The sequence below is a fragment of the Pogona vitticeps genome, chromosome 2 (assembly GCF_051106095.1).
Source record: "Pogona vitticeps strain Pit_001003342236 chromosome 2, PviZW2.1, whole genome shotgun sequence".
Classification (NCBI taxonomy): Eukaryota; Metazoa; Chordata; class Lepidosauria; order Squamata; family Agamidae; genus Pogona; species Pogona vitticeps.
The window spans coordinates 204,441,497-204,461,976 of record NC_135784.1 but is presented as its reverse complement, the minus strand read 5'-3'; the positions used below and the strand labels follow the sequence as shown (position 1 = coordinate 204,461,976).

The 20,480-nt window shown below is 40.9% G+C and overlaps 1 protein-coding gene across 1 annotated transcript; it reads left to right on the top strand.

Moving 5' to 3' along the window:
- Positions 1-171: 171 nt before the first annotated feature.
- On the top strand, positions 172-19,369 carry AMBN (ameloblastin). The gene is made up of 9 exons (XM_078384082.1): positions 172-225; positions 4,529-4,579; positions 6,981-7,028; positions 8,854-8,973; positions 10,425-10,667; positions 13,342-13,527; positions 14,226-14,270; positions 16,663-16,707; positions 18,408-19,369. Exons 1-9 carry the CDS (start codon positions 172-174, stop codon positions 18,876-18,878), a joined length of 1,263 nt encoding a protein of 420 aa, XP_078240208.1. The 3' UTR covers positions 18,879-19,369.
- The last annotated feature ends 1,111 nt before the right edge of the window (positions 19,370-20,480 follow it).

Sequence of the window (20,480 nt, the reverse complement as noted above, 5' to 3'; positions counted from 1 at the left end):
TAAAAGATAAATAATGATGTTTTTCAAATGATAGGTCTATAGTAAATTAACTTAAGAACTGGGGAAACCACAGCATTTGTCACTGTGATGTTTGTATTGACTACATACTATATTTTGTTTTCCAGAACTTCATCATCCTCTGAAATTTGTGAGGATCATAGCCTCACAGAAATGAAACAATGGATACTTGTCTCAAGCCTATTAGGAATATGTTCTGCTCTGCCGGTAATCAATACAATTTTCCTCTGTATTGCTAATGATCTATGTAGTTAGAGATTTGCAGATATCTTTAATCAGAGAGACATTCAATGGAAACCTGTTTCTATGCAAAGAGATATACTAGATTGAGCTGGGCAACATGTTGGTTTCAGGCTGTGTACACACTAGGACCCAGGTGCACCCCTCTGAACTCCTAGGCCCTAGTACCACCATGTATCCCAATTTTATATATGTATTTCCAGTATATATATATATATCAACATGTGATATTTTAATTCAGAAAGTTCCTTTGTGCCGTATTGGGAGGCAATTCTCATATCTGCTGAATAAATGGCTTTCTGGTTCTTTCTCATTATTAAGGGAAGGGTAAATCGCATGAAACTCAAAACTGTTTTTATAGCATGCAATGGGAACTAACTGTTGGTACTCATGGAACAATTGGTTGGATAGCTCAGTGGTTTAGTCATCAGAGGTTGGGAGTTTGATTCCCCACTGCACCAGATGAGAAAAGAGCCAGCCTGAGTAGCCTTGGGCAAGCTACACAGTCCCAGGGTGACCCCAGAAGATGGAAATGTTAAACCACTTCTGAGTAGAGACGGGCACGAACCACCAGGTTGGTGGTTTGTAATGGTGTGTTCTTCAGATGCACAAGTGTTTCATGTGCATGTCAGCTTCCCTCTCCCACCTCCTCTGGCAGGCAGCCATTCGGAGGCAGCGTCCCAGGGTTCCTTGCCCTGCCTCCTCCTCTGAGTGGGCGCCTGCCAGGGGAGGTGGGGAAGGGAAGCTGGCTTGGAACACCTGTGCATCCAAAGAACAAACCATTACGAACCGCCAAATTGGAGGTTCATGCCCATCTTTACTTCTGTGTATTCTCTATCTGGAAAACCCTGAAAAAAGGTCACCATACATCAGAATTGACTTGAGGCATGCAATTATTATTATTTATTATTACTCATGAAGACAGACATACAGTTGATCTCTTTACCATGGTTAAGAGACTGTGATCACCAGCTCCTCTTCCCAATTATATCCTCTGTTTAGAGCAATTTTCCCTTCCCTTCTGATCCCAGTATTTACCAAGTTTTTGCAATGACTGAGCACCAGTGGAATTCACATCTAATGCATGGTTCATGTGCAAATCAGGTACAGAAATCAGGGGACAAAATTCTGTTTGTTAAGCCCAGAAGTGTAATGCAAATGAAGTACATTTTGGAGGAGAACTGCCTCAAATTATCTACTCTCTACTGCACTGTATGACTCAGTGCACAGTAGATAATGTCCATGCTGGCTCCTTTAACTTCAGGTAAATCACCTTTTAGAAGATGTAATATTTGCATTAAATGGCATATACCCACAAGAAGATCTTGATTTTATTTAAAGAATAACAGAATAATGAAATTCGAAGGGGCCTATAAAGTAATCAAGTCCAACCCCCCCCCCCACTCAATTCAGGAATGCAAATCAAAGGATATCTGACAGGTTATCTAATTTTCTCTTGAATGTCTCCAGCATTGGAGTACTCACCACCTCCTGAGATAATTGATTCCACTGCTATACTGCTCTGTTAGGAAGTTTTTCCTGATGTTCAACTGAAATTTGGCTTCCTGTAACTTGAGGCCATTATTACATGTCATGTATTCTAGGATGATTAAGAGCAGATCCTTTCCCTCCTCTGCATGACAACCTTTGAAGAGTTCTATCGTATCTTCCCTCAGTTTGTTTTTCTCAAGGCTAAATATGCCCAGTTCTTTCAGTCTTTCCTCAAAGGGCTTAATTTCCAGTCCCCTGATCTTCCTTGTTGCCCTCCCCTGAACTTGTTTCAGTTTGTCAGCAGCCTTCTTAAACTGTAATATCTAGAACTGAACACATTACTCAAGATCAGGCCCAACCAGTGCTCAGTAGAAGGGAACTACTACTCCATAGGACTTGGAGACTATTCTGTAAATACAGCCTAAAATATCTTTGCCTATTTTGTAGCTGCATCACTTTGTTGGTTCATATTCAGTTCATGATCTGAAATAATTACAAGGTCCTTCTCGCATGTAGTAGTAATGAGCCAAGTATCCTTCATCTTGTAACTGTGCATTCGGATTCGTTTTTCTGGGTGTGGAACTTGGCACTTACTCTTCTTAAATTTTCAGTGCAATGCTCAAGCTGATTAAGATCTTTTTCATAGGGTATTAGCTGTTGCACTCAATTTTGTGTCATCTGCAATTCTGATAAGGATTCTGATAAGGATTCCCTGCACCCTGTTATCCAAGTCATTAACAAAAATGTTGAAGAGCACTAGGCCAGGACTGGGCCTTGCAGTACCCCTTCTTCCAGTTTGAGAAAGAGCCATTTATAAGCACTCTCTGAGGATGATTTTGCAACCTACTATCTGTATCCGCCTGATAACTGTTCTATCCAACCAACAGCTAGTTAGCTAATCAGAATATCATGGGAAATTTTGTCAAAAGCTTTGCTGAAGTCAAGACACAGTAATTCTACAGGATTGCCACCATTTTGCAGAGAGGTTACCCAAGCAAAAAAAAAAATGAGATATTCATCTGGGAGGATATGTTTTTGACAAATCCACATTGGCTTCTGATTATTACTGCATTGTTTTCAAGGTGCTTGCAGAGTGACCACTTTATAATCTGTTCTAGAATTTTCTCTGGGCTTGATGTCAGGCTGATGGGTCTATAGTTCCTTGTTTTTGCTTTTTTTTTTTTTTTTTTGAAGATAGGGGCAACATTAGCCCTTCTCCAGTCATCTGGCATGTCACCCATCCTCTGTGATTTTAAGAAGATAACAGACAATGGTTTTGAGAGGCCAAAACATGCCAAGAATTTGAAATGTCAGGCATTTTACTAGAAATTTCATAATGATACATTTACAGAGGGTCCCATCCAATACCATTTCCCACAATTTGTTGTTTTTCATCATTTATTTTCATTAATTAAGAATCATACAAGAAGGTTAGAGAACCTGAGATTTAAAGTTGTTCTTTGAAATTATATGGTAATTCATATAATTACACTAAAAACTTTGGTCTCAAGACTTCTTGTTGTTGATGTTGTTGTTGCTGTGTGTTGTCAAGCCAATTCAGATTTACAGCAACCCTTTTCAGGGTTTTTCAGGTTGAGAATATTCAGCAGTGGTTTACCATTCCCTTCTTCTAGGGGCACCCTAGGACAGTGCAGCTTGCCCCAAGGCCACACAGGCTGGCTCTTCTACCAGGAAGCACAGCAGGGCATTGAACTCCCAACCTGTGGCTCCACAGCCAGAAACCGAACTCACCGAACTATCTCGCCAGCAATGACTTAGTTGCACTGAAATCAAAAGAAAAAGCTAGTGATGTCTAATAGAAATCTCGTTACTTTCATGAAGATATCACAGAGGTTGAAATATTAGTGATATAGCTAACATGTTAACATAAATTCAGAAGTGAATTAGATGATGTTAATTACTTTTGATGAATATGATCGTTCTAATTGGTTATGTTAACCAATGCATTGCTTTTAAAATATAAGAATGAGAATTAATAAACATAGCTCCAAAGAGAAAACCAGCCCCCATTGCCTCAGTGAAGTACCAGATTCCAAGAATATGAGATGTTACTAGTAACTCAAGCCATTAGGTAAAGGAAAAGGTTCCCCTTGACAATTTTTGTCCAGTCGTGTTCGACTCTAGGGGGCGGTGCTCATCCCTGTTTCCAAGCCATAGAGCCAGCGTTTTGTCCAAAGACAATCTTCCATGGTCACATGGCCAGTGCGACTTAGACACGGAACGCTGTTACCTTCCCACCGAGGTGGTCCCTATTTATCTACTTGCATTTACATGCTTTCAAACCGCTAGGTTGGCGGGAGCTGGGACAAGCGACGGGCGCTCACTCCGTTGCGTGGATTCGATTTTACGACTGCTTGGTCTTCCGACCCTGCAGCACAGGCTTCTGTGGTTTAGCCCACAGTGCCACCACGTCCCTAACTCCAGCCATTAACATGTCATTAAAATAATTAAAAGCATAGATTAGATCCAATTGCCAGCCCTCTTCCACCATTGAATTGAGCCACTGAATCAGTGGAAACCTCTTAAATCAACACATATTCAAGTTCCACTGATTCAGTAGTCTACTCCACCTGGGATTAGCAATGGAATTTTAGTTACTGAAACCTTGATACAATACTGCTTCCATGTAATATGTTCAGTCACTAGTATTGAACTTGCTTTTCCTATAAATTGCTTTACAAATAGAAGGGATTAACATCTTCCCACATGTGAATGCTAAGAAAGGAGAAATATCAATAAATATTTTGTTTATTCACAGATACTTCCTCAACATGCTGGGATACCTGGATTAGGTAGCATAAGCCTTGAGGTATATATTTTGTATTTATATATATATACCTACTGTATGTATATACTGTCTGGCAACAAAGTTTTTGGTTTGGTTAATCTACCCATAACTTTAGTGAGGAAAACAGTGTTGAAATCTGAAAAAAAGATGTCTCTGTCAAAGAACTCTGATGAACCCGTGAATAATCTTAATGCATAAATTGCACAGCAATCTAAAAACATGACTAAAAGAGGAAAGGTGAAATGGATGGGGCAAAGCAAGGAAATAATTTTGAAAAAGTAAATAAAATTTGCATGTTAGAAAAATTATAAATAATTTGGATATTGTAAATGATTAGAATGATAAGTGTCTGGATAGCTCGGTGCTTTAGTTATCTGGCTATGTAGCCTGGTGTTGTGAGTTAGATTTTCTCACTGGCCCTCAATGGAGAAAAGTCCATCATGGTCAAGCTGCATAGTCCCAGGGCACCCCCAAAAGAGGGAATGGTAAACTATTTCTGAGCATTTTCTAGAAAATCCTGCAAAGGGTCACTATAAGTCAGAATTGACTTGATGACACACAAATATTCCTACCACCACCATTACTACTACTATTGCTGTTATTATTTTCAAATTTTGGATTGCAAAATTTGGACTAAGTGCTTTCTCTGCTTTTAAGTTTCCTACAAAACATCTGGCACATCACCATCTGGACTCCTGAGAACTGTAGTTCTCTGAGTGTTAGCAGTATCTCACAGAGAAGTCTCTGCAATCTGACAGAACTTCAGCCAGTGCCAGTATAAGAAGAAACCCACAATGGGGCAAATACATTTCTTGGAAGCAAGAAACATTAGAGTTGTGAAATAAAATATTCAGGGGAATTACCCACCTGTCTGGGATTTCTTGGCCCTTTTTCTTTCTTTCCACCCCTACTGGTGCTGCCACCAGCACCAAGAAATTGGTAGTTGAACATGCAGAAAATTACCAAAACCAACCGTCACTGATGCCGCCATTAGAGGCAACTTGTCATTACAGCTGAAATCGCATTTATGTTCAAGAGATGTGTTTGAGGCAGTCTTATGGGTTTGAGAAATCTGACTTACAACTTGCTTATGGCTAATAATGAAGCAAACCAAGCTGATTCGCAAACTTATTAGTGCCTCACGGCCACCTTGATTTTGTACTTGCTAATATAATTTGCTATTGCACTTAATGTGTATAAGCTATGGGCTTGTGCACTATTTCTATCAGATCAGTAAAAGTCCTATATCTGAGGGGGGGGGAATCCTTCCAATTTCAGGCTCCTGTGCTAATTCTGATCCAAGCCAAAATTTGCTTAGGGTGTGCCATTCTGAAGGGTTACATGGCATGGGATTATATCAGAGACAAGTTAAATTACCAGCGGCCAAGTTATCTGTGTTCGTTTGAGTCATATGTTGATGATTTGATGTTATTGATGTAGCATGATGCAAAACTTCAGTCAAGGCAATTTTTGAAAGAGGGAACGATGTTTCAAATGGGGCTTCAAGATTTTTTACTTTTAATTCTTATCTTTATCAGCTATCTCCAATACATTTTCTGGGATGATTAGAAACTAAACCATTCTACAGCATGTAGGGTTTTATTACCATTTCACTACCCAGCACTATCTTTGATGTGGTTTTCTCCTGAGTTAGATGATCTACAAATTATGCTTTTAAGAATTACCTCATTGCCATATAAGAATGAGGGTGCTACACAGCAAATTGACTGTTCCTCCTGGGATCTGTTCTTCATGTGCAATTCAGAAGTAGAAATATTCATCGGTAAAGCCCGTTTTCAAATCATTTTCACATATATTTGGTACTTAATTACTGCTAAAAAATGAATAGTTTTTGTTCTCAATTTGCATCCAGTTCTACATATGCATCTGGGAGGAACTGTGAATACTGGGATCTTCCAGGAATTCTCACAGATTTTCTAAACTGCTTTTTAAAAAGTTCTTACTCATCCCCACATACTAATTTCTGGAAATGAACTGTCAGGCACTTGTTTTCATAGACTGTTTTTGGGTCTTCCAGAATAAACTGTCCAGTCACATACAACCTTCTGGACAGCAGAATTCCCCCCCATTCTTTTGATCCAGGTAGTTTGCCACCTTATCCAACATGCAAGAGAATGGTGCACTCTGCACATGTTTGGAAGTATTCTCACCTTTGGTCTAGAGCAGTGGTTCCCAACCTCAGGTAACCCAGGTGTTCTTGGCTTACAACTCCCCAAAACCACAGGCAGCATGGCTAGTGGAGAAGGGTTCCACGGGTCTAGATGACAGTTCTGGTTTTAAAATAAGGCAATATAAATAAGCTCCAGTTTTGTGGTGCTAAAACAGCATCAAAAATGGACCTTAGATGGATATAAGGAGAACTTATGTAAACACTGACAATATTTAAAAAAATGTTTTTCAGACAATGAGACAAATGGGTGGACGCAATGGACCTAATGCTCTCTCACAGGTAAAATAAACTCCTAGTAGCCTCTTTTTTAAAAATAATAATAAAAATAGTTAAAAGCATATTTGTAAATGAATGTATTCTCAAGATTACATTTACACTGCTATTCCACACTCTTATTCTTCAGGAAAGATGCATAGCAATTAATAAAATACTAAGGAGAGGAGTAGGAGTAGGTTTATAAATAATAAAGTTCAGCACAGAGATATGGGCAAGGGGGGGGTGCTCCACCAAAATTTTGGAGTAAGGATCACCATCATATTAATCCATACATGGTTCAATGCATGACAAATATTTTCAGGGTAAATCAGAAGCAGCAAAGTGTGCTCCTTATACAGTGCTTAAAGCATTGTCTGAAAAGTTTACAATGTAATTATGCAGACTACGCATTGCAGCCATGCCCCCCCCCCAAGCTGTGTACTAAATTTACTGAACTTGGAAGGACGGAAGGCTGAGTGAACCTCAACCTGGCTCCCTGAGATTGAACTCAGGTTGCGAGCAGAGTTTTGGCTGCAGTACTGCAGTTTAACCACTGTGCCATGAGGCTCATTGCAAAATAAGAAAGGTACGTCTATACTTTACCTTTTGGCTTAAACCAAGGGCACACAGCTCTCTACGTGATGTTGGACTTCAATTCCCAACAGTCCCAGCAAGCACTGTCAATGCTCAAGGAGAATCAAAGCTCATATCCAAAAACTTCTAAGAGGGGCACAATTTCACTATCCCTAGCTTGCATGTATGGGCCCTAATCTGTCTTAAATTGCCCATGACTAAAGTCATAATCAAACAGAAGATTTATTGCAGCCAGAGACCAAAGTGAAAAGACTGTAGTCTCATCCCCATATATTTAAAATTCATTGGGTTAGTGAGTCTTAGTAAACATGTGAAAGATTGGGCTGCACTATTACAGGTATCATTCAATTTACTCCCAAGTAAGTCAGGAAACAGTTCCAGGCTGTTTTGCCTATTTTGTTCTACTGGTTCCTTGGAAGTGGAACCCAACCTTCAGTCAATGGCTGAAATCCTGTTGCTTTGCATAATGAGTTGCATTAGAGTAAGCCCATCAACTAAATGAGGATTTCATAAGTCAACTTCTCCAACAGTCCATTGATTCAATGGACTTACCCTAATTGCAACTTAAGTTGCAACCAGAGTAAGTCCATTGAATCAATGGAAGTTATGGAAGAGTTTACTGATTCAGTGGGACTACTATAGTGTAACTTACTATGCTAAGCAACAGGATTTTAGCCACTGTTTATTTAAGAGTCAAAATCCTTTAATGAAGGATTCCACGGGGCTTAACTTAAAGCAACTGTGCTTAGGACGGTAGTTCTTGTCATTAAGTTAATACTCATTGGATTGCATCCATATTATTTAAAAATGCACACAAATGTATTTATATTCACAAAGGAAATGAGAGATCTTAATTCAATGCTGGCTTTAATCCTGCGTACTGTGTCTATTGCACTAGTTTCATGTTTTATATATTAATGTAGTGTATGTTGATTTTGTTTGTTTCCTCGTTTGTAACCCACCTTGATGCCAGCAGGAAGAATAAGTCATAAATATTGATGTATTACTCTTCTGTCTCCTTCTCTTTAACTACATTTATGCATATATTACTAAGCAGAAAATAATTGGAAATCTAAAATAAATATAAACAGGATTATTTTAAAACCTTATTGAAAATATGTATTATTTCTGAGCTAATTTTGTCTGCTAAGTCTTGATTTGAATTTTAATTTGAATTCTAAATTGAGCCTTTGAGAACCTTAACATCGGAATTACAACCTCAGAGTAAATGTATCTACTTTCACCATTTCTTTAGTATGCCATGCCTTACAGCTATGGTGATTTATTTTTTCCACCATGGATGCACAATCACCTGCCACCACATTCTTCATTCTACTGGTTGAGGCAAAGACCTCAAGACCATGAAACTCAACGAGTAAGTGTTCCAAGCCATTATTCTTCTAGATGCTGTACAGTTTAGGATGATGTCTTAATTTAGGATTATTAAGACAAGCCTTTCCAGAAATAGTATTAGTTGTTCAGTTGATTTTTGTGTGTCTTTGGAAGTATTTGTGAATATTCCTGTGTTCACTAAATATGAAATTATTCACTGAAATCTTGGTGTGTGTTACTAGTCTCCAGATCAACTGTAGGGAACTTTTGTAGAGCAAGGTTCAATCAAGTCCACAACAATATCTGCTGATTCATTTATCGACAATCTGAAAATATTAAAAATGTTAAAGGAAAAATCCTAGAAATATATATTTTTCTAAAGATTGTCTTTCCAGAACTGGCCACTAGAGGGAGACAAAGATCACACTATGTTTAGCATTCACTGTAATCTGTGTTTTCCAGCATCTGAGGGGTGGGCGGGCTTGGAACTGATCCATGTTTAATGGCCACAGATCTATGCTCAAAACATATAGAGGGGGACCTGTTTCGGGGAAAGTGTTGTAACTAGGTGTGAAAAAGCTGCAGTGAAGATCTAGTAAGACTCGGAACTATGCATTATTTAGTCTATGAAAGAAGTTAAGTGAAAGCTGCTACATGCACATTAGGAAAGGAACAATTGCAGTTTGTGCAATTGTGCTAATTCCAAAGACATGAAACTTTTTTTTCTAAAGCTGAAGTTTATTCAGACGTAGCAGAATCAAATTGTGATCTGATTAAAGCCAGAGCTTCTAGCTGCTAATAGAGATGGTCATGAATTGGACTGCAAACTACAAAAAAAATCACAAACTGGGCAGGTTTGTGGACTGGTTCATGCAACCTGTGCTAGTTGAGGTGCTTTTTTTCTTTTTTGTTTTGTTGTTGTTGTTGTTTTGCTCCAGTAGCATCCTATTGGATCCCGGCCATTGTTTCCAGGCAGTTGGTTTCCTTCATTGGTCCTCCGCAGCTTAGCCCTTTTTATGGAGGTGACCTCTTGCAGACTGTTGTATATTCCTTTGTGATTTAAATGGCTTTTGAGAACATAATTCAGGAGACGGCTAGGATTAGTCAGGCGCTACAAACAGACAAATGTCACGACTGTGAAAGTATGAGTCATAGGTAAATCCCACTGAAGGCAGCACAAGTAGATGTCTCGTTTATTTCAGACTTTCTGGGAGAAAAGCAGCATATAAATCAAATAAATAAATGAACAGTAGATGTTAGTCATTACTTATTTTTTCCTAAATTACACTTGTCTCCAAACTGAAATTGCACGGCAGCTATGAAATGAATGAGCAAACAAATTATAGCTTGAGACTGTGTAGGTAAGAACCTAATTCATCAGATGCAATGTGTGTGTGTGTGTGTGTGTTTTAAATGAATGTACCACTTTCCAGTGTGCCCCGAAGCCCTTCATTTCCCCCCCTCCTCGCTATTTGTCTTCTCTTGGCCCTGCAGTATGAATACACTATGCCAGTGCATCCACCTCCACTGCCATCTCAGCAAACACCCACTCTGCTTCAACGGCCTGGAATACCAGAGCAACCTCACTACCAATTCACTGATCTCACTCCTACCATGCAAGCCCAACTCCAACAGTATGAGATGCAGCCACCATTTCAGCAGACGCCATTACCAGAAGGGAATCAGCCTGTCGTTCCACAGAAGAAGCGGCCACCCTTGGACCGACAAACTCAACAGGTCAGTTTCTACACAGACCGTATACAGTATACATTTCCAAGCCCACTCGTAGAGGTGGGAGGCCTTCAAGTTTGATTCTTGAATCTGGAAACTCAGGACCCAAAGCCTGAAGCACAGGAAACTATCTTTATAATACAGTGGTGCCTCGCTTAACAATTACCTCATTAAACGACGAATCCGCTTTTGCGATCGCAAAACAATGTTTCAATGGGCAAAAATTGCTTTACGACAATCGGTCCCCTGCTTCGGGAACCGATTCTTCACATTACAATGATCTGAAAACAGCTGATTGGCAGCTCTCAAAATGGCCACCCGCTGTGCAAAATGGCTCCCTGCTATTTTCAGGACTTAATTTTCGCAAGACAGGCACCAGAAAATGGTCGCCTTATGAAGGATCTTTGTTGGATGATTAGGTATTTAGCCCATTGGAACGCATTAACCGGTTTTTAATGCGTTTCAATGGGTTTTTCCCCCCCCGCTTGATGACGATTTTGCTCTACAGCGATTTCGCTGGAATGGATTAACATCATCAAGTGAGGCACCACTGTACCTGGTACTGATCCTTCTAACTTTGACTTGTCAACTTTGACTGGCAGTATTTTTCCAGAGTTTCAGGAAGCATTCTTCCTTGGACAGTCCTGGTATTCGCCAAGCATTGTTTTCCTTCCAATATCAGATCCAATCAGGAGTGCCCTAGATGGTATGTGGTGGTCAGGAAACCTAGTCATAGAACATCAGTTGCAGAAAGGAATATGAGGATGTGCAACACTGGCAGGCAGTACTATGGACTTTGGTCAAGTTGGATATAAATACCCAAAACATGATCAGTTACCCCAAACAGACACCAATGATTTAAAATACCTTTCCTTTTCTGTGTGTATATCATGTTAGAAGGCACCTGTTATTACCCTTTTAACAAGAAAGCAAATCAATGGAGAACAGAGGCAAGACATTAGCCTCATACAAAGATCATTGTACATTGGGCTAGGGAAAAGTGGATTAAGCATGGCCTGTGTATACCCCAGTTATGCTATGTTTCTCCTTGAGATTCCTGGAACTTCTCTTGACATGCTTCTGCCCTAGCTGGAAATTATAGTTTCAACTTAAAAAAACAGTTGGGTGAAAACACTGACGTGTGCTTTGTTCTAGGCAGATGAGTCCATCTGAACATTCTCAGACATGGTTGCTTGCAGTATTTAGTGCATCAGGGTCAACACTGCTGGGGTAGGTGCTTGTGGGCTTGAGGCCTCGGGAGGAACTCAAGCGGTGGCTCCTATCAGCATTGTAGCCTGAGTGGTTGCAGCTGGTGCATATGGTTCAAGTTCCTCTATAATGCTCTTTGGACACAGGCATACTGGCATGCAGAACAACACAGTGCCAGGGCTCCAGAAACATTGTGGATGGATTAAAATAGCCGGTGCCAGTAGCAGCACAGGCAAAAAGAAGGTCTAGTTTTCAGGTGCTACTGCTGCACCTAACTGTCACTACCAAGGCAATGCCAACTAGGGTTCCACTGCTGGGGGGCCCACCCATGGAGGCAACATGAGGATGACCCAGGTTGGCACCAACATCCCTGCTAGTATTTGATTAATACCGCAAATTAAATAAGACCAACATCAAAAAGCCTGACCTTTTATTGCTTCCAAGAGGCATTCATTTTGAACCCCTCTCCACAGGTTTGTTTCTGCTCATCTCTTCAATGTAATTTTTGAAACTTGAGCTGTTCACAGCAAGCATGTTGGGCTGATTTCCAGCCTAGGATAACCTAACCAGTTCTTGTAAAGATGTAGAGAAATCATCTGAAAATGTCAGCCCATCTCCAACTGTGAAGGGCAGATGGTTTGTAGACCATTTCTTTAGACCTTTTTTTTTCTTCTGCTGCTCACTTTTCATCTCTTGTCCTGTCTTTGTCTTCTCTGAATTCAACGTCATCTCATATTGGTTCCCTTTAGAAAAAAAAAATCATTAAAAAATCTGTCCAGGTTTCTTAAAAAAAATCTATCCAGGTTTCTAATCCAGGTTTTCCAAGCCTGAAACTTCTTTGTGCGCATCTAGGAAATGTACAAAGTGGCTGGAATCCAGTTCATCTCTGCATAACATAATTACACAGGCACAGCTTTGTTGGGTATTACATGCACAATTCAATTGCCCCATCAGTTGTATGTTCTCCGTCATGACCAATTGGACAATGCACTGGTGGAAGTGCTTAGAGGATAGCATTCCCATCTTGGTGCTATTGTAGCTACTGTGGGTTGTAAGGTTGAGTTATGCTCACGTAGATACATGACACAGTTTCAGCCATTGTTTTTATATATTATCCAAATATATGTAAATTATTTTGTGTCATACATTGCAAACCCAGAAATATACAGATGTAGGAGAAGAAATTGTATTTGTTTCTGCATTCATTCTGGGAGGAATGGCTTAAGTAAAACCTTAAAAACACTTCAGACGTGAATTTCTCACACACACATGTTTAAGAGAATCTAGTTTAGGTTTATGGCCTTATCATTTCCCAAAGGAGGATAAAAACATTATTATGGAGCTACAATGTTAGAATATGGACTACGTGCTCTAAAGACTAAATTTCAAATCTAATCTTAGGAAGCAATGGACTTATTTGCTGTTGTGAAAATCAATATCTCTTAAACTTGGCTTTCTATTAGCAATGCAGCCCAACACAGCATTTGCCTGGGCTTTCATAACTCATGTAAGTCCCTGGACCTTTAATGTTCTGTTTATGATAGGAGCGCCAATTAGGAATCCATCCACAATTTTGATTTTTTTCACATTTTCCCAGATCTACCTAGGTTTGCATGGAAACCAGCAAGACCAAGCACAACCACCACCACAGCAATCTGTAAGTTGATTCTCAAAATGGAGTCCTACTGCCAGTATCGATTTCCCTTTTGCCACACTGACTCGTCAACTGGACATGAGTCAAGGAAATATGCAAGAACGCTGTACTAGTTCTTTCTCTGTCGTCCTCAATGAACTGAAATGACACAAGGACAAACATAGCAGTCAGATGGCTTCCTTTTATCTATTAGATGAATGCACACATGCACATATGCTTGCTTGGTATCCCAGTAGAGTACTCAGCAACAGTAAAGAGAAACTCTATTTCTTAATTATTGCTATTGTTAGTATTCACTGGTGGGTGTCCTACAGCAAGAGGGAGGAATCTCGCCATGGTCAAGGAACATTTTTCCGATTTGTTGGAAGCCTGAGGGCCACACTCTCTGGGAGAGAGGGAAAAGGGACTAATATTATTTGGACATCACCTCTCATTCTCCCTCACCTCTGCTGGCTACGGCTGAAGAAAGTTAAAGGTCCAACCATATCTAGAGGGTCACAAGTTGCCCTATCCTGGCTTTGAACAGTTTGCTATGACTACCATTGGGAGCAATTTGTGGACTCAGGCAAGCCACTGGTCTGGTCTAAAAAGTCAGTATCCTTTCCCCCTTTTTAATTGTTTACTGCTTTACCTCACACAAAAAACAACTATTGCTTTTTATAACCAACCTCTTTTGTTAATTATTTGTTTCCTTTGTCTAGATTTATCCGAACTTGTATTACATGCCCTATGTAGCAAACCAAGGAGTAAGTATCTTCTGTTCATTTACAACTACTGAAATCCTTATTGCAATGTTGAGTGGAAAAGCAGTGTATCCCTGGGTGATCGGTCTACAGTAAGACAAGGAACTCCCAGAGAATTTCTTGGGTGCCATATTCTGGTGGTGGGCAAGGCAATGGCCAAGGGTACCTAAAATGCCAGCACATTTCAGTTTAAGGTTTTTACTGCTGGTAACTCAGCCTTAAAGAGGGACCTTTTTGAACATGAGAAAAAGCCACAGAGAAAAGCTGGGAAACTACCAAGTAGTCCCATTGAATCAAGAGGTTGTGGCCCTTTGGTGAACTCCAGAGAGTTTGTCTGAGCCCCCAAAGGGCCAGATTTGGCCCCAGGGCCTAAGCCTTTCTCTTACACTCACACACCCTCACCCACACTCACAGAGAGAGAGAGAGAGAGAGAGAGAGAGAGAGAGAGAGAGCAGGGTTACCCAGTACTTGGTCTGAGAGATAAACTTTATTTCTGCGACAAAACTGTCCTCAAGTGAAACACTTAACTTTCATCCATAGTTATGGACCAAGTGGGCCACCCGTGAAGGGGGACACCCCACAATAAAGGATAGCATCCCTTTCTACTCTTGCCAATCCCAGTGCTTCCTTCTCCTCTTCCCTGCATCATTTTTCTGATCACAATTTGGTTCATGAAACTTGGTGGGAGCCACTGAGTTAAGTTTGCATGTCAACTACTCAATTAAAGGAACACATCTGGAAAACTGAGTAAGCAAACATCTTGAGATTTCACATCTATAACTTCTCCAGCATAAAATTATCCCAGAGACTGGGACTTGAGGGATTAACCCTTGTTTGGCCATGGAAATTTGAGTGGGCACTGGTAAAATCACTCCTTAAATATTGGATATATGACTTAAAGGCATGCACCACCTATCCCCTAGTTAAAGAGTTACAGCTGGTTTACACATTCTTTGCCCGCAAAAGCTTTCTGAATGACTGATTCCAAATGAGGGACATGCCATGACAGAACTGAATGAGAGAAGTTATAGCTAAGAGGCCAGAAAGAATATACTGCAAGACACAACACCTTGTCCCTCCAGCAAGCTGGGTACTCATTTTACTGACCTGGAAAGGATGGAAGGTTGAGTCAGACTTGATCAGCTGTCTCTACCCACCAGGATCAAACTCAAGTCCTGAGTGGAGGCTTGGCCGTGGTACTGCACTTTAACCACTTTACCACGGGGCTCACAAAGTTTTGCATCTCATACACACAACTTATGTGTCCACCCAGGACTGTTAAGTAGCTCTCTGTCCTAGATGACTTTTGCTAATTCATGAGCTGACTTTTCTAAAACTTCAACCTGATATGATTTTGAGTTATTGGTATTCCAACATTTATTTTGTATAATCCCTTTCTCTTTTAAGTTATACTAGGATGCAAAAATGTGACAGAATGCAGGAAATAATTTTTCCATATAGAGTTTGCCTCTATTTATCTGTCTACATTAAAATGAATGCAGCGACTCAAATGTCAGAGAAAAAGCACTAGCGTGATCATTGAATCTACCCTTGTATACTATGGTTTTCAGATTTTTAATTTTAAAAGGGCTAACATTTGCAATGGAGGAAAGCAGAACTCACCAGAGTACATGATTTCTCTCCACAATACAGCAATGTTTTAGAAAGCAGGGAAGCCTATATTATTATTTATTTATTTAGATTTATTCCCCCGCCCATTTAGTGAACTGACCACTACTCTGGGCGGCTTACAAAATATTATTAAAACCATATAAAATATATAAAACATATTAAAAGAAAACAAACAAACCCTACGCCCCCATAAAAATCATCCATCTGAGACATAAGATGGCAGACAATGGACAACTTTTGCAGCCAGAAGCCAATGGAGGCAGGTAACTCCAATTCCACAGGGCCAATTGATCTACCCTGGATTGTTTTAATCTGAGATAGACATGGAATGTTCACATTTGTCTCCCATGGAAATGAATACAAATATTAGCACTGCAGGAGCCTGGTCCACCTGAAACCTCCCCCCAGAACCAGCCAGCCCACCCACCTCATGCTGCGCAGTGCACGTGGCTGTCATTAGCGATGTGCCAACTGTGCAAGTAGCTCAGCCGTTGCTTCCCTGCATGGCTGACCACTCTGGGTGTGGGATGATGAGTCTCCCCACTTAGCTGCTGAGTGGTTGGCCATGCAGGGAAGTGGCAAAGTGTTGGCTGGGCTACTTCCGTGATCGGCACATCGTGAACAACGATGGCTATGTGTGTGACTTTGCTACAGTCAATGAAAAAATGGGTCTGTGACACTCTAAAATGAAGGGATTCAACTGGGAATGTATTGGTCTGGAATGATACATTAATGACACATGGTTTGTTTCTGTTGTTCTTAGGCTGCTCCTGGCAGATTAGGAATAGTAAGCTCAGAAGAAATGCAGGTGGGTGGTGAACATGACATTCCTTGAACTATGAAATTCCATTCCCCCAAAACTCATTGTGCTATAAATCAGGGGTGGGAGAATTGTAGCCCCTCTGATGTTACATCTCACCTTGCCAAAAATACCAGTGCTCTGGTATAAATTGGAGATAATGACACAAAATTGGGTGGGATAGCTAATACCCTGGAAGACAGGAACAACGTTCAAAAAGAACTTGATAGGCTCAAGCACTAGGCTGAAAACAACAGAATGACATTTAATAAGGATGAGTGCAAAGTTCTACACCTACAGGAAAAATAATCCAGTGCACAGTTAGAAGATGGGGGACACTTGGCTCAGTAATGCCATAAGCGAGAAGGATCTTGGAATTTTTGTAGGCCACAAGCTGAATATGAGCCAACAGTGTAATGTGGCTGCAAAAAATAGCAAATTCTATTTTAGGTTGCATTAACAGAAGTATAGTGCCCCTATTCTGTAAAGTACTAGTTCCCCTCTATTTGGCACTGGTTAGGCCTCATCTTTAGTACTGTGTCCAGTTCTGGACACTGCACTTTAATAAGGATGACAACAGACTGGAACAAGTTCAGAGGAGGGCAGCAAGGATGGTCGTGGGAATAGAAACCAAGCCCTCTGAGGAAAGGTTGAAAGAACTGGGCATGACTTATAGCCAGGTAAATGGATACAGGAGTGCCAACTAAGTGAAGGAAATTGATTTTCTGCTTTTCTTGCATCAAAGAGCAGAACACATATCAGCACATGCCAAAAAGAGTAGAAGGTCTCTCTTGTTAATTTTCCCATTTCCTTCCATAACATCAGGAATAAATGTGTCTTGGCCTTGATGTTCTAACATTGAGATCACAACTCCTATTAGTAACAGATGATGATGATGTGCAGCAGAATCAAGGAAATATATACAGTGATGTGGGTTTTCCAGGCTGTTTGGCCGTGTTCTTAAGGTTTTTCTTCCTAACATTTCACCAGTCTCTGTGGCCGGCATCTTCAGAGGACAGGAGTCAGAACTCTGTCTGTGCTCTGTCAGAACAGAGTCCTGACTCCTGTCCTCTGAAGATGTCGGCCACAGAGACTGGCAAAACGTTAGGAAGAAAAACCTTAAGAACATGGTCAAACAGCCCAGAAAGCCCACAACAATCATCCGATCCTGGCCATGAAAGCCTTTGGTTTTGTTAACATGGCTACATGGTGTTAAATCATTTTCCCCCCAAGCCAGCATCCTCCAGAATATCAGAGGACAACTCCCATCATCCCATTTGTCTGTGTTGGGTGGACATGATGGGCTTTCCTTGTTCAGTTTATCTGAAGGATGGCCCTTTGGGGAAGCTATTTTACAGAGAAAAGGGAGGCAGCAAAGGCACCCGTCTCATTCCAAAAACAGCAACATATGAAGCAAGTATTCCTGTCCCCTCCTGGCCACCAGGACAGTGATACTGTATCAGTAGTAAGTACAACGTTAACAATAATTAGAGTTATGTAGAACAGGGGCTCCCATGATTAGTTCTTCCGCTCCCAGAAGTCCTGCCTACGGTTTCTGGCAGCTGTAGTCCTTCAACATCTGAGAACCCAGTTTTACAAACTGACCCAGAGGTTCTAACTTTGGCAATATATTCATTGCAAAACATATGAGCTTTGGGCATGTGGGGAATGTAAAGCCATTGCAGTTAATACGTGTTTTTCCTCCCCAGGGTGGTGGATTTGGTCCCCCAGCCTACCAGGCCCCGGGCCCTGATCTCTTTGCCACAGATGCTAGGTTACGACACATGGCGCTGAACCAGCCAGGCGATTACACGGTTGAAGATGATCAACTCGGCATCACTGAACAGCCTGATGTAAAAGGCGGAGCTAATGTTGGGGCCAATCCTGCAGGCAAGGGGAACCCTATCAACCCCCTAGAGGGCAATCCAGCTATTGGTGCCTCACCAAATGCCAACAGCTATCTCCTGCATCCAGCTGGCCAGAGCAAAGGACCATTAGGGGAACCCCAAGCTACAGGGGGGCCACTAGCACCAGAAGGGCTCCCAGTTGTGGATGCTGCTGGCACAACCATGCCTTTGGACCCTACCACGTTCCCTGACACGATGTTCCCAACTGATGTGGGAAATGGGGCAGGTCTGTCCCCGATAGGCCAGGACATGTGGCATTTCCAAGAGCCCTGAGTGTTCTTCAAAGAACACACGGCATGCCACATAGGTACTCCTCAGGGTTTCCTCTGCTTCATGCATTGTCTTAGGAGGACTATTAATTTTCTTTGCAGTGAACACCAAAGCATTAATTGTGCTAATTAATGTATGCAGCTTGTGGCAGTGCTGGCCTAACTTTTGTTTCACGTTTTACATTTCATATCTGGGAAGGCATTGGAGGTGCCAAATAATTCCTGGCTCAAAGTAAAACTCGGCTCTACTGCTAACCGTTGGCTGAGATTCTCTGTTCTTTTGTTTATGCTGCTTTAGCTTTCAGATGCTTTAGGCTCTTGCCTGACGGGTGGTTTAAGTAATGATTTCTATTTATGAAACCTTTGACTTTAGAAACAAAAAATGCACTCATGATGTATAAGCGGTTACACTAATCTGAAGTTTAAGGTCAGTTGTGTGTCTGTCATTAGATGATTCAGCGTATTGCATTGATTTATTTAGGCAGCATGTAATAAACTTCTATTTAACCAACACATTGTTTCTTGTGCACTGCTTTTTAAAAGTTTCGATTAACTGAGATAAAGCTATGGGAAAGCTGTTTTTACAAATGAAGGCTTTCAAACTCATAATTCTAATAGTTAAATTCACAGAGGGGGGTGGAGCATGCCATGAAATAAAATATAAAAATTCTTACTGCAGAACAGAAGGATGTTTCAGGAGGGAAGACAAGGAAGAAGGCATCTTTTCTGTTTCTTGTTCTCCAGAGCCCCTCTTTCTCATCATTTTATAGCAATAAAACCAGTCCCAACCTTGAGTCATTATTAGCATTGCATAGTCAAAGTGTGGAAGAGTTTTAGGACAGTAAGGTTCAGAGCTTCCATCCTACTGCAAATAGTGTATTGGGTGGGTGGGTGTGTTCTCACCAAAACTGAAGAGTGGGTAGAGATTTACATCTGCAGCCCTTTTCCTAGCAGTTGCAGGAGCTGGTAAAGGAGTCAAACAGAACTGGATGGGAGAAATTGTTCTCTGAGTTTGTTATCACTGTCATCACAGAAGTCTTATCCACAATCCACAACATTCTGTCAAAACATTTGTTACTGATCCTTTAAGTCCTGAAAGCCCTTTTTTCATCTAGTTTGAAGAAGACAAACCAGCTGCACACCCAATGCTGATGTGATACAAAACTATGTGTTTTAGACAAAAACAGGTGTATTAAAAGCTGGCTTATACTAGTTTGTACCAAAATGGGGCAGAAACCTTTCATGAAATATTTGTCCCATATGAAAATCACCCTCTTATGTGGTGTTCTTTCATGCTGTGCAAGGAAGACTGAACATTTTTTGCCCACTCAGAAGGAAAGAAGCACCTTCCGTACTCAAAATAAATGTATTTTGTGGCAAGTAAGCTTTGACTCCGTGGTATCATCACAAGCCCAAAGTGTGAGACTACTGCATCATACCCTCACTCTAAATTGGCTTTGTGGGCACAGTAATGTGAGTGTAATTCCTGAAATGAATCTTGATTCATACCTTTGCACTGAACACGTTTGGTCCCATGGCCTTGTTCATATGATCTTTATGCACTGGAATAGAGGAATGTGATTTGTGGACGACACACGTCTCACAC

Excerpts from the sequence above, each read along its gene's own strand:
- AMBN (XM_078384082.1), top strand. The coding sequence starts at position 172 with ATGAAACAATGGATACTTGTCTCAAGCCTATTAGGAATATGTTCTGCT. Across the intron at positions 4,580-6,980 it reads TAGGTAGCATAAGCCTTGAG|ACAATGAGACAAATGGGTGG; the intron begins GTATATATTTTG and ends AATGTTTTTCAG. Across the intron at positions 10,668-13,341 it reads TGGACCGACAAACTCAACAG|CCCAACACAGCATTTGCCTG; the intron begins GTCAGTTTCTAC and ends TTAGCAATGCAG.